Source organism: Schistocerca gregaria, chromosome 1 (assembly GCF_023897955.1).
Source record: "Schistocerca gregaria isolate iqSchGreg1 chromosome 1, iqSchGreg1.2, whole genome shotgun sequence".
Classification (NCBI taxonomy): Eukaryota; Metazoa; Arthropoda; class Insecta; order Orthoptera; family Acrididae; genus Schistocerca; species Schistocerca gregaria.
The window spans coordinates 376,350,370-376,365,170 of NC_064920.1; the positions used below are offsets into that span (position 1 = coordinate 376,350,370).

The window sequence follows — 14,801 nt, forward strand, 5'->3', positions numbered from 1 at the left end:
TGGCCACAGCTACTACTTCCTGGGCGCGGCCGTTTATCTCCGTGATTCTCTATCGCCGAGTAGCTGGGGAGGAGCCGGAGGCTATGGATCGGCCACAACGATAGCCTGAATAGTCCACAAACATTTTTTTGTCACTTTTCATCTGTCTGCTATAACTGCCTTCTAATCCGATGGCTTTATTGCTTGCTGTTAACTGCCCACAAAAATTTGTGTCTTCTAAACATTTCAATGAAAGTACAATGTCTACAGCACATACATGTTTCAGGCGTTTTAGAATTCAGTGAGCACTTACAGAGTATACTTAACAAACAACTAAGACATCTCTCGTGCGCCAGATTTACGACTATTACCATTCCACATGCTAAGCTTTGTATACGCATGTGTGATTTACGCAAGCGGATTTGAACGATTTTGTCCAGACTTGCGACTCAAACTTCCAGGGTTGCGCACGTCTCATATCCGCTAAAAAATAAGGGTTCATGCGGTATGACTTGTCTGCGCCGTTGGTAATACATATAGAATGAAGAGAACTATTTGTGAACTGTAACTGATTATATGATATGTCAAGAACAACAGCTGCGTTATCTTTCCTAATCCGGATAGTACTATTGCAATAAAGATTCATGAAAAGTCTCCAGTTTATGTCGACATTGATTTTCATCGACATCGATCTCCCCAAGTTTGATCGAATGGAATGCGATTGAGAAATGTCATATGTCTGCTGTGTTTACGACAGATAATGTAGGATATGTGTAATGTGGTGAATCGATAGAAAGTGTGTAATGTCATAATTAAGATACATGTTCTATTTTCTGTTCGCAGTCAGTATTAATCTAGATTCCAATACCTGTGAGGTAAGCGCCACAAGGCTTCTGAAGAAAAAAATATGTAAAGCTTCTTGACTTGTGTTTTATGTTGGCATGCGGAACTTACTAGTTTTCTGTGTAATGCCATGTGACGTTCGTTTGTGTGTATAAATGAAGGGCTTACCTTGGCATATGCCAAATTGTCTTTTACGTGTTCCACGTTCCATGAACTTATGTGGTGATTTCAGATGGATACTTCACACTGAACTTAAGTTTTGTGTAAGTACATCACCATGTCAAACATAATACCACCAATGGTGTCATCATCACCTCCGCCCTTGGATGACAATCCTGATGAAGATGATGATGATGACGACGACGACTTTGGTGATTTTTCGATGGGAGATTTGTCATTTAACGCCACAGGTAATTCAAGTAGCAGAAATTATGATGGAACATTATTCTCCACATATTATCATTTCGTTTATTGTTTACCAATGTAGTGTAAGTGGAGGGATCAACAGAGTGACAGCTAACAAACTTCAGCTTTTGAAAGGGGTAATGTTAAAAATGAACTGATGTTGTACTGTCAGTCTTAGTAAACCATGTGTGGGTTAAATTCCATTTAAAATAAAACGATATTACAAGTGAAACTCTTGATTTTGGTTGTTGGGAAGTGATTGCTGTAAAATTCTTCATACTATCTTGGGTAAAGAAGCTGATTCTAGTCAGTCTGTCTAAAGCGATGTTTTCAGTTTCCCAGTTCCTTTGGTGGCGTTTGAGAGGTACAAGCTACATATGAACACTATATTTTGCTCTTATGCTTCATTTTTATAAAACCATAACCCCTGCTCTGCCCAAGCAAACATGACAATCACCCACATATACCACTATGCACTATTCAGATGAAATTATGGGCAAACTATCTGTATATATCATTATGCCACACAAATCATCAAGAAATTGGTGGACAACATTTAATTTTGTATAAACGCATAAGTACTTACATACTAATTTGTGTTGTACACACCTGTTATACATATTTCTATGGCTGATAAACACATACTTCAGACGGGATTTAGACAAAATGGTTTAATATAAGTATTGTTGATCTGATGTCAGGTTTCAAAAATCGAAGCCACTGTAGTATGCTGCTACCTATTCTATCATAATGTTCTAGCTTTGTAAGTACTGTATACAAAGCTAATAATATTGATAGTATTGCTGCTTCTGTATTAATAGATCATGTTGAACTTTTCAGGTGTTACTGGAAATCAACAGACTGATGGTAATGTAACATGCAGAGGAAATGTTACTGCACAAACCAGAATTCCTACAATCATGCAAGAAACAGAAGCCCCTGATATGAAACAAATTGATAAACAAATGGAATCTTATACTAGCATAACTCAAAGCTGCAATGGTCATCAGGATATATCTATTGTTAATTCTGTTTCACAACATGAAACAGACCTTAAAGAAGCATACAGTAAAAGTCAGCAAGAACTAAATGATAGAAATGGTGCAGATCTTGTAAATTCATTAGGAGATACATCACACTGTACTCCTGATGACATTGCTAATTCAAAGTCTTCCATTCCCGGACTGTCAGCTCTGAACATTGAAGGGAGCACATTGCTTTCAGAAATAACGGATTCAGATACAAACAGCAGTGTAGTCACAGAATTCCCTGTTGCAAGTACTGTGACTGAAGAACCTGTAAGTGAAAGTATTAAGTACAATGATGATTTTGTGACATCAGCAGGTGGACCAACTCCTGAAGAGTGTGAATCACAAGATAGTTTATTTACTTCCTCTGACTTTTCAGTAGTGGTTGAGGGTGACACACTCATCAAACCATTGCCTCTGAAATTGGACCTTAGTGAGTCTGTGAAAGACACTACAAACTTTAGTTGTGAAAGTGAAAATTTTTCTGGACTAGTGGTGTCTGAAATTGAGAAGTTGGAAGGTATTTCCTACCATGACAGCAGTTCTGATGAGTTTGGTGTTTTCCATAATGTAACTGAATTGCCAGAGGAAGAACTGGAGGACCTAAAATTTGATAAAGTGGCTTATATTGAATCTGGAAACAGTAGTGACAGTGAAAGACCAAATAGAGGTAATGGGGCATCAACAGAGAGACCATCAGTGCGTGAAGAATCTTCTTTCTTCCCGGAACCACAAAGTGGAGAAAGTGGAAGGACAGACTGGGTTGATGCTTCAGCTACCCAATTACATGATGTGATCCCAGATTCCATGCTGGCTGATGATGATTTTGGAGATTTTGAAGCAGTAGAGTTCTCATCCAGTGTTAAACCCAAAGAAGATAGTACACAGGTATCTGAAATAGTGGCTTATAATTTATGGTATACTTTCCTATGATGAGCAAATCATTTTTATCTCGTGTTGCCAAACTGAAATGGGTCTTGCCCAGACTGGAAGAAGCCAATTCAGATCATAGTTATGAACATAATTGCCATCACTGTTGTTAGTTTAACAGTTATAGGAGTGATTGTCTTTCTTTGTAAACATCAAATTGTATGTCACTTCCATTTTATCTATGTGTCAGATGCTTATCTTTAAGGTCAATGCATTTAGGGAGATAGACTTTGTGTTTTACACTTTCTTTACGGGAAGGAAGCAGTAGTTTAACTGAAGATTGGTTTATTTACTCATCATCATCCTATTAAACGTAGCATATGCTTTGCACCTTCTGACCTCAAAAGTGGTCAACCCAAGTTGGTAAAGAATAGCATACAGTTTAGACAAAAGTCATGGAATAGCTATAAGCTTACATACCTATGGTGGTAATATCATGCACACGAGGTAGTGCAGGGCAGTGCATTGTCAGAGCTGTCAGTTGTACACAGGTGATTCATGTGAAAAGATTTCTGACATTATTATGGCTGCACAACAGGAATTAACAGACATTGAATGCGGGAAAGTAATGGGAGCTATACGCAGGGGACCTTGCAATTCATAAATCATTAGGGAATTCAATAATCTGTAATACGCAGTGTCGAGAATACCACATTTCAAGAATTACCTCTCACTACAAACAACACAGCAGCCGATGACCAGGTCACTTAATAACCAGAAGCAGTGGCGTTCGCGGAGAGGTGTCAGTGCTAACAGGCAAGCAGCATTCTGTGAAACAACCACAGAAATCTATGTGGGTCATGTGAGGAATGTATCCATTAGGATAGTGCAGCGAAATTTGTTGTTGGTGGGCTATGGCAGTCGATGACTGACGTGAATACCTTTGCTTGCTGCACGACATCGCTTGCAGTGGCTCTGCTGGGCTTGTGATTGTATCGATTGGACTCTAGACGACTGGAGCACTGTAGTTTGGTCTGGTGAGTCCCAATTTAAATTGGTAAGAGCTGATGGTGGGGTTAGAATGTGCCAAAGGCCCCACAAAGCCATGAACGGAAGTTGTCAATAAGGCACTGTGCATGTTGGTGAAGGCTCCATAATGGTGTGGGTCATGTTTACATAGAACAGTCTGTGTCCTCTGACACAGGTGAACTACTTTGTGACCATTTGCAATCATTCATGGACTTAATGTTTCAAGCATTGATGGAACTTTTGTTCACGATTGGTTTGAAGAACATTCTTTCCTGACATGAATTCCAGTACACATTTATGGGACATAATCAAAAGAGCAGTTCGTGCAAAAAAAAATCTGCACCTGCAACACTTTTGCAATTATGGAGTGCTATAGAGGCAGCATGGTTCGATATTTCTGCAGGGGACTGCCAACATGACTTTTATCATGTCATTGTGATGTGAGATCAAACCAAGATATGGCTTATCATTTTTTGTCACACACCAATCATTGCAACAGTGCATAGGTTGGCCAGGAAAAATAACTGATGTTACTCTCGTATTGAATCAGTTATTTTATTTACGCATTTATTCATCCATGGATAGTCTCACAATGGTTTAGGATTTGTCATTGTAATACAGTGGAAATAAATAGCTCAAAATATATGTACACACAGGAACTCTATAATTGTATGAGGAACTGCCCCAGCATTTGCGTGAAATGATTCACGAAAACCTAAGTCAGGATTGCCGAACAGAGTAAACTTCATGGACCAAAGCTGGCTGGTGGTACCACAGTCTTTTATTTTGCGAATGAACAGAGACTGTGATGAGGAACTTTAGAATTATATTTTCCAATAGCACTGATATTGCTTAACTCGTGTACAAATGCTATATTTAACTGTTGAATTATACTGAGCAAAGTGATCTGATGGTTACCGAAACTGACACGCTTATTGAATGCTAGAATTTCAAATTCTCATGAGCCCATGCAGATTTAGGTTTTCGATGATATTACAAATTACTTAAATTATAAGACAGAGTTGTGTACCTTTAGGTAGGATACAACTAATTTTCTTCTCCTTCCTTCTTTTTTTTTCTACAGACAGAAAGAACCAGATTGATCATGAAACTTCCTGACAGATCAAAACTGTTTGCTGGGCCGAGACTCGAACTCAGGACCTTAGGTATGCAGGAGAACCTCTGCGAAGTTTGGAAGATAGGAGATGAGGTACTGGTGGAATTAAAGCTGTGAGGGCAGGGCGTGAGTCATGCTTGGGTAGCTCAGTTGGTAGAGCACTTGCCCGCAGAAGGCCAAGGTCCCGAGTTCGAGTCTCAGCCCAGCAAACAGTTTTAATCTGTCAGGAAGTTTCATATCAGTGCACATTCCACCGCAGAGTGAAAATTTCATTCTTGAAGACTGATCGTAATTTGATATTAAAACCTTCATTTACCAGTTGCAATAATATTATTTATACAGCTGTAGAACATCAGTTATATGAAATATGCCAAAAAGAAACCCTATTGCTGAAAGTGATTTAATGTGCACCTACTAGAAGATGAATATCTATTGACTGGGTCCAGACCCCACCTGCCCCATTCACCATTCACTTCAATCTTATACCTTCCCCCCCCCCCCCCCCCACTAAAAAAAAGTGATTTACCAATATTGACAATGGACATAGACAATCTTTTTTTCTTCCCAAGCAAGATGGAGTAGTGCTGAAGACACTGGATGGCATTCGCTTGCTTTGTTTCTTTGCTGATAGCCCTCAGTGATGACATACTGCATTGCTACACTGGCTGAATGGCTGAAAAATGGGGTTTGTAATTTCGACACTGGCTACTGTAAATAATGTAGCCGACAGGCGCACTGTAGTGTTTCGCTGTTCTTTACTTTCACTGTTCACAATCCCCCAGTAATACAGTTATATGGGCAGTGAACTATTGTTTAACTTTTCATAAGCCTCATTAATAGTTTGTGGGCAAACATCCACATACTGCTACAATAGTTTACTATTGAACATCTACTAGCAGCAAAAATCTAACCACACATTTCACAATCTTTCAAATAAATTGAAGAGACATTGTAATTGCTTTAACACACGGCCTGTTGGTGTAACACTTATTCCATGGTTAAGTTTATTCATTGTTGTCGTTCTTATCAACACAGATTTCTTGCCTGAAACTCGGCCGTGGACTGACTGTCTCAGGACGCAAAATTGGGCCCATATATATCCTCACAATAATGGGTACTGAAACTACACATTGTTTGAAGTTAAATTTACAGAAATTACAATTAAAGCTTAACTCATTAAATTAACTGGATACATCAAAAAACTTGTTCATTTTAACAATTTCTTCTGTTGCAAGGGTTAGGTGAAATTATTTATTTAAATTATGAAATTAACATCATTATGATGTATGATACTTTTGACAAAACTGTGACTTACTTTCGAATTAATTAAGAGTTGGCTCTGCTAACAAGTTTTCGAATAGAGCCAAATAGACCCTTTAATAATACCATTAGTTGTTCATCCAAATGTTTATCAGTATTAATTAGGAATAGTCAAAATAAATTAGAAAATCAACTACATGGATAAAACTAACCACAATATTCGATCTTGTGTTATATTCTTTAAAACTGAGGGCCAACCTTTCTCTTTAATGATGATGCATGTTATTACTCATGTATTTTAATGGTAATTAGTTAAAAGTAAAAAAAAAAAATGAATTTTAAGGAGGCAGATGGCAAAACAAGAAGTAAAAATATCCCAGCTTGCTTAATCACAACTGGTTTCCCTTTTGGTTCAAATTTATTTATATTATCTTATTTATCAGCCCATTGATAATGAATATTGTATGAATGTTGTACAAATGCACATATAAATTTAAGAGAAAGCACTTAAAGGAAATAGAACATATTTATATGTACACAAATTACAAACAAAATAAGAAAAGGTCATTCAGTGCATAGTAACACAGTTCTATATGTTGTAATAATGCATAGTTGGTTTTTTGTAGGGCTTTACTTTTGTTCTCCCTAAACAGCAAGATCTTACACACACTACAGTAATTCAGTAAAGATTTTACATCGCATGATTGTTCTCTTTTGACCATATAACAAAAAGGTTTAGGGAAATAAGACAATATTTTCAATTTTACTTTTTTGTAAGCATTATCAGGAAATCTTATTGGCCTATATAGTCACTTAACAAGTGAAAACATTGCTTGGGCTGATTTTTTTTTAAAATTCTGTTTTAAATTGATTCTCATCTTCCAACTACCTATTGTTGACTGGCAGTCAGTTGTAAAGTTTTGTACCAATATGGTTCACATGCCTTTGTGTGTTTCTTCTTTTTGTTCACTGAGTATGGAGTGCTACACATTTAGGGTATTTTAGGCATGAAAGTTGGCATCTATCAGTAAATCTGCAAGATGGACTCAGACACACACAGCGTGTTTGTGTAGATATAATGAAGGTATTATTAGTATTTTCAGCTTTTTGAAAATTGATTTGCAGTGAGTGTGTAGAGAACTATTGTGTTATTATTTGAATAGCCTTCTATTAAAATAATAATAATAATAATAATCCATTTTGCTTCTAATGCTGCTTAATTTTGGGATTAGAAAACAGAAGTCACTTGTGACAGAGGATGCATGTGGAACTGTTTTGAAACTTTACTCTGATTCCTGCCCTTCACAGTGGCAAATGTGTGAGCAGCTGAAAGCACACTTCCTGACCAACTCATTTTGTGAACAAGTCATTATTGTTCCAGTGTAGGAGCTAACGATGATGCACACTTTTTGCAGTAAATTATCATGAAATTATGAAAATTCCATTACTGCAGTTGCTGTCACCAGAATCTTATGTAACTCTGTATGTGAGATACCAAATGTCTTGACAGTAATATAAATTTAAAGGCAATAGTCTTCAACCACAATATCATGCATTGTATCCAGTGCTTCTTCAGAAGAAACCTCAATTGTATGACCATAATGTACCAAATCTGCACTGCTCGTACATCTGTGTTTACTTCATTCACCCAGTAATAAAAGGTCTTGAATCTGTGGCAGAATTTCTGTTAGCTTCTGTCAACTTGGACTGCATCTCAATCGCAATCCATTTTATTTTATGTACAGCATAATATTGCTGTCTGATACTAATCGTTGTCCATTTCCATGAAAAATGTAATGCCAGTCTCGCATTACATCTGTTTGAAACTGTAAACACAACCATTACTGGCACCGTATTTGATAAAAATTCAGCCCCTTAAGAAAATTTCCCATTTTTTCGTAGAGTTTCAATAGATTTACTAATTTGTCTTCATATTCTCACTGTGCATCACCTCGTGAGTGGATACCTCTTACTATTGCTAGCTGGTCTGTAGTCTGTTTTATTTGTGGATGGAATAAGCAAAACAGTCTGTTGGGCCATAATTATATACTCGTATTTTCGTGTGGTCATTACTCAAAACCGAGTGAGATAGTTAAGTGGCTAAGACACAGAACCTGTTTTTGAGAGGACTGGGGTTCAAATTTCTATCTAGCTGTTTCTGTTTAGGTTTTTCATGGTTTCCCTCAATGAGTTAGAATGAATGCAGAGGTGGTTCCTTTGTTCTGAGTTTACACTCATTCTGTCATCATTGTAAAGTTTAAAACTCTGCTCTTCCTTCCTTCCTTTTTTGGAACAAAAGTGAAATAGAGGCGGTAAACTGCTTCACCATGTGTCCAAAATATTGGTCTTTTAAATTTACCAGGAATTAAATACAAGAATGTAATCCTTTTCTCTGTGGTTCCCATTTCAGTTACTTGAGCAACTCAACAACATTTCCATTGATTAGTTTGGAAGGTGCGGTGAGGAACTAGGAGCAAATTGCAGCTTTTAAGTCAGTCTGTGGGATGTGCTCAGATTTTTAGATGCTAGAGCATTTTACATGAGAGACAGGGATTTGGGTTTCAACTCCAGTCTGGCATACAGCTTGTCACAGGTGTACACTTTTGTACGTCTAAACTGTATCATTTGTTTACTTACATGGCAGACAGTCAACTTGTCTTGTATTGTGACAAGCAAGTTACCTTGCAGGACAATCTGGAGCAGAGCACACTATTAATTACCTAATTGAAAAAGACGTGGGAGAACTGGTTTTGAAAATTAACATTAACAACTAACAGAGCATGGGGGCTCCAATAATGCCTTCATGAGCTATCTGATAACTCCACCCTAGGCAGAGGAGTAGTAGTAATAGGTTAACAAGCAAAGGTCTTATAGGATTGCCAGAAGTGTACCTTTGAAAAGGACATGGCCTGTTTTCTTCTACAGCCTGAGCAAGCTCTCCCTCTCATTTAACGACCATGGCATTGATGGGAGATTTAATCCTAATTTTCCTTTCTTCCTTCTTATTTGGTAATAATGCCTGCATTGTCACTCAAAGTGATTATAATAACCAAAGGGACTCAAGAAATGGCATTAAATGACTTGAGAACTTCGATTATCTTCCTCTGTGTTGGAATGGTTGATGATAGAATGAAGTTAGTAAGACTCTGATCTGTCGTATGTATTAAATAGCTTGTGCTATTTTAGAATTGATAAATTAGAATATTTTTTCACTTCTGATGCTCTCAGGTGGGTGTAATTGACTTTTGGTATTTAATGACTCAGTGAGCTTTCAGCAGTATCTTGACTTATGCTACCTTCACCATCCAGTACTGTCCACTGTCCATGGCCTTCTTTATGATTTCAGCTGTACCCTGTGCTGAGTCAATTTCTTCTAGACCCTGAGTCATACAGAAATTTTGGGGAGTGAACTAGGTGATCACTTAGCCAGGGAAGAAACCATACAATCAATGTTTGTAATGGACATACAAAGCACTGATTTGGAAGCACAGAGGAGACACTTTATCCATCACAGCTGCAGCATGGGATGGTGAACTACCGCTCCCTCCAATAAACTGTGCATTGCCAAGGAGACTACTGTTGTGTGGCCTGGAAAGAATTCACTTATTTCAGCTTTGTATTAGTCTTACTCTCCTCGATCCATGGCCTTATCGTATGCGTGACACACCTCCCCTTCCCAAGCATAATTGCTGTTCTTTGCTGATTGTGTCTCACATACTTGTGAAGTGTCCCCCGCCTTACAACACTCTAACAAATGAAGGATCTTGAGGACTCCTTGTAATCAGTATTATCTGTTACCCGTGGCTGCACTTACATGTCAGGAGTTTTGTTATGTTGAGCAATGGTGATTACTGTACCGGCAGTAACATCAGCTGCCTCACATGTTTGGATGGCATAGCTCATGATGTGTTCCCTGTTCTCCCCCCTCCCGAGCTTCCCAGAGCACGATGCGGCAGCGTGCATAGCATCACTGCTGAGTAGCATCTATAGAGTGGAATGGGCAGGAGTACCCATTTTTGCGTCGTGCTATAGAAGAAGCTACGGGACCCTAGTATACGATGTGTACATTATGTAACAAATAGTGTAGAAGTATGGATTAAATACATTAAGGATTGTACAAGCATTGTATTCTTTATGAAACTTCCTGGCAGATTAAAACTGTGTGCCGGACCAAGACTCGAACTCGGGACCTTTGCCTTTCGCGGGCAAGTGCTCTACCATCTGAGCTATCCAAGCATGACTCGCGCCCCGTCCTCACAGCTTTACATCTCATTCTGGAAACATCCTCAAGGCCGTGGCTAAGCTAGGTCTCCACAATATCATTTCTTTGAGGAGTGCTAGTTCTGCAAGGTTCACAGGAGAGCTTCTGCAAAGTTTGGAAGGTAGGAAACGAGGTACTGGCAGAAGTAAAGCTGTGAGGATGGGGCATGAGTCGTGCGTGGGTAGCACAGTTGGTAGAGCACTTGCCCATGAAAGGCAAAGGTCCAAGTTCGAGTCTCAGTCCGGCACATAATTTTAATCTGCCAGGAAGTTTCATATCAGTGCACACTCCGCTGCAGAGTGAAAATTTCATTCTGGATTGTATTCGTTATTTTGAGTTGTATCACGTAGCCAGTATCACCCAATAAAATAATTTTCACAAATATAGTAAAGACTGAAAGTTAAAGAGAAAATCTCTTTTTTAGAGAATACATGTTTCCCTAATTCACATAATATTCTTCAAATCAATAAGCATCTTGTACTACACGCTTTCTAAAGCAGCTTGTATTTTTTGTCAGGGTTCAAGCTATTTAAATAAACAATTTTATCAAAATTGACTCAGCACATTGGTTGTTAGAACTTAACAGGCAGAGTTACTTTCACATGTATAATATTAGTATGGATAAAATGTTCACTTACAATATAATTTTTGTTCTTATCTTTTTACCATATTTTACTCACCTTGATCTCCCTTTTGTCTGTTTAGAAGGGCATTGTTTATAACACCACTGTGCTAAACAATCTTGAGTTGGCTGAGAAACAGGCTTGTGATATCCTCCAAGGTTCCCTCTCTGCCTCTGACCTACATGCCACAGCCATTTGCATCACATTTATAATATTCTGTAATTACTTCCAATCACAAGATTCATCAGTGTTCTCAGCATCTCAGCCATGTTTTTCCATTCATATGTTTAGAAGGATGTTGCTTATTACATCTCTGATGTACTCATATCACATCTCGGCATGAAAGTAGCAGTGGGGAGGGACAGACGGAGAGATTTCGTCTGTCACCAGAGATGAGCCCCAAAACACCATCATCTGCTGCTGACCATCACTGGCCGAATTCTGCACTCCTTTTTATATATCCTGTAACAGTCTGTAAATCATAGCATTGTTAGTGGTTTGCCTGTGTCTGCTCTACTATTTTCCATTCACCATTGGAACAAAATGAGGTAACTTACCAAACTCTGAACAAACTAATCACTCCTGACAAGATGTAAAATGCTTGTTGCTAAATTCTTTTGTGTTTATACTAAAGGTTTGTGTCTTCACTGGCATCCACTACACATTGGAGGTTTTCTGTAGCATTATACAACTTAAATTGCTGTAAGAGATAAAACGCAAGCCATTTTTAATCTCTACATACAGAAATAATATTTACTGGAGAATGGAAGAAACCTGGAGATGCTGACAGGTTTCAGATAGATTATATAATGGCACGACAGAGATTTAGGAACCAGGTTTCAAATTGTAAGACATTTCCAGGGGCAGATGTGGACTCTGACCACAATCTATTGGTTATGACCTGTAGATTAAAACTAAAGAAACTGCAAAAAGGTGGGAATTTAAGGAGACGGGACCTGGATAAACTAAAAGGGACCTGGATAAACTAAAAGAACCAGAGGTTGTACAGAGTTCCAGGGAGTGCATAAGGGAGCAATTGACAGGAATGGGGGAAAGAAATACGGTGGAAGAAGAATGGGTAGCTTTGAGGGATGAAGTAGTGAAGGCAGCAGAGGATCAAGTAGGTAAAAAGATGAGGACTAGTAGAAATCCTTGGGTAACAGAAGAAATATTGAATTGATGAAATGAGAAAATATAAAAATGCAGTAAATGAAGCAGGCAAAAAGGAATAGACATCTCAAAAATGAGATCGACAGGAGGTGCAAAATGGCTAAACAGGGATGGCTAGAGGACAAATGTAAGGATGTAGAGGCTTATCTCATTAGGGGTAAGATAGATACTGCCTACAGGAAAATTAAAGAGACCTTTGGAGAAAAGAGAATCACTTGTATGAACATCAAGAGCTCAGATGGAAACCCAGTTCTAAGCTAAGAAGGGAAAGCAGAAAGGTGGAAGGAGTATATAGAAGGTCTATACAAGGGCGATGTACTTGAGGATAATATTATGGAAATGGAAGAGGATGTAGATGAAGATGAAATGGGAGATACGATACTGCGTGAAGAGTCTGACAGAGCACTGAAAGACCTGAGTCGAAACAAGGCCCCCGGAGTAGACAACATTCCATTGGAACTACTGATGGCCTTGGGAGAGCCAGTCCTGACAAAACTCTACCATCTGGTGAACAAGATGTATGAGACAGGCGAAATACCCTCAGACTTCAAGAAGAATATAATAATTCCAATCCCAAAGAAAGCAGGTGTTGACAGATGTGAAAATTACCGAACTATCAGTTTAATAAGTCACAGCTGCAAAATACTAACGCGAATTATTTACAGACGAATGGAAAAACTAGTAGAAGCAGACCTCGGGGAAGATCAGTTTGGATTCCGTAGAAATGTTGGAACACGTGAGGCAATACTATCCCTACGACTTACCTTAGAAGCTAGATTAAGGAAGGGCAAACCTACGTTTCTAGCATTTGTAGACTTAGAGAAAGCTTTTGACAATGTTGATTGGAATACTCTTTCAAATTCTGAAGGCAGCAGGGGTAAAATACAGGGAGCTAAAGGCTATTTACAATTTGTACAGAAACCAGGTGGGAGTTATAAGAGTAGAGGGACATGAAAGGGAAGCAGTGGTTGGGAAGGGAGTGAGACAGGGTTGTAGCCTCTCCCCGATGTTATTCAATCTGTATATTGAGCAAGCAGTGAAGGAAACAAAAGAAAAATTTGGAGTAGGTATTAAAATCCATGGAGAAGAAATAAAAACTTTGAGGTTCGCGGATGACGACATAATTCTGTCAGAGACAGCAAAGGACTTGGAAGAGCAGTTGAATGGGATGGATAGTGTCTTGAAAGGAGGATATAAGATGAACATCAACAACAGCAAAACGAGGATAATGGAATGTAGTCGAGTTAAGTCGGGTGATACTGAGGGAATTAGATTAGGAAATGAGACACTTAAAGTAGTAAAGGAGTTTTGCTATTTGGGGAGCAAAATAACTGATGATGGTCGAAATAGAGAGGATATAAAATGTAGACTGGCAATGGCAAGGAAAGCGTTTCTGAAGAAGAGAAATTTGTTAACATCGAGTATAGATTTAAGTGTCAAGAAGTCATTTCTGAAAGTATTTGTATGGAGTGTAGCCATGTATGGAAGTGAATCATGGACGATAAATAGTTTGGACAAGAAGAGAATAGAAGCTTTCGAAATGTGGTGCTACAGAAGAATGCTGAAGATTAGATGGGTAGATCACATAACTAATGAGGAAGTATTGAATAGGGTTGGGGAGAAGAGAAGTTTGTGGCACAACTTGACCAGAAGAAGGGATCGATTGGTAGGACATGTTCTGAGGCATCAAGGGATCACCAATTTAGTACTGGAGGGTAAAAATCGTAGAGGGAGACAAAGAGATGACTACACTAAGCAGATTCAGAAGGATGTAGGTTGCAGTAGGTACTGGGAGATGAAGAAGCTTGCACAGGATAGGGTAGCATGGAGAGCTGCATCAAACCAGTCACAGGACTGAAGACCACAACAACATTAGCAATGAGTATGTTGAGCAACTGACGTTATAGACAACCTTTCTCTTCCTCCCTTAAGCAAATAGCCATAGTTTTCCCACCGACACTGTGGGTCATTAAAATTAAAACATTGGGAAGGATAGCAAATAATGAAATTTTAGTTTTGTGCTTGTACAGTATTGTAGGAAGAATATATGGTTTAATGTGTCAGTGATTTTAGGTATACAGGGTGTGAAGCTAAGTATACGGCAGCAACAAGAAGTCTACCCTGGCTGGGAATGAATAGAACTGAGCTTGTATGACAGATATTGGTGTGTCATTTCATGCTGCTTCAGATCTATGTCATAATTAATCTATTGTAAT

At 38.5% G+C, this 14,801-nt stretch overlaps 1 protein-coding gene across 4 annotated transcripts in view; it reads left to right on the forward strand.

Annotated features, from left to right (window-relative positions):
* Positions 1-330: 330 nt before the first annotated feature.
* Positions 331-14,801, forward strand: part of LOC126347417 (aftiphilin) — a 62,579-nt gene continuing 48,108 nt past the window's right edge. Inside the window, exons 1-4 of one of the 4 annotated variants that reach the window (XM_050002270.1) lie at positions 508-741; positions 823-854; positions 1,055-1,232; positions 2,068-3,143. In XM_050002270.1, the coding sequence (XP_049858227.1) occupies positions 1,100-1,232; positions 2,068-3,143 (1,209 nt within the window). In that variant the 5' untranslated portion in view covers positions 508-741; positions 823-854; positions 1,055-1,099. Of the gene's footprint in view, positions 855-1,054; positions 1,233-2,067; positions 3,144-14,801 lie in introns of all 4 variants that reach the window. The other 3 variants (XM_050002269.1, XM_050002268.1, XM_050002273.1) reach the window with 3 other exon arrangements.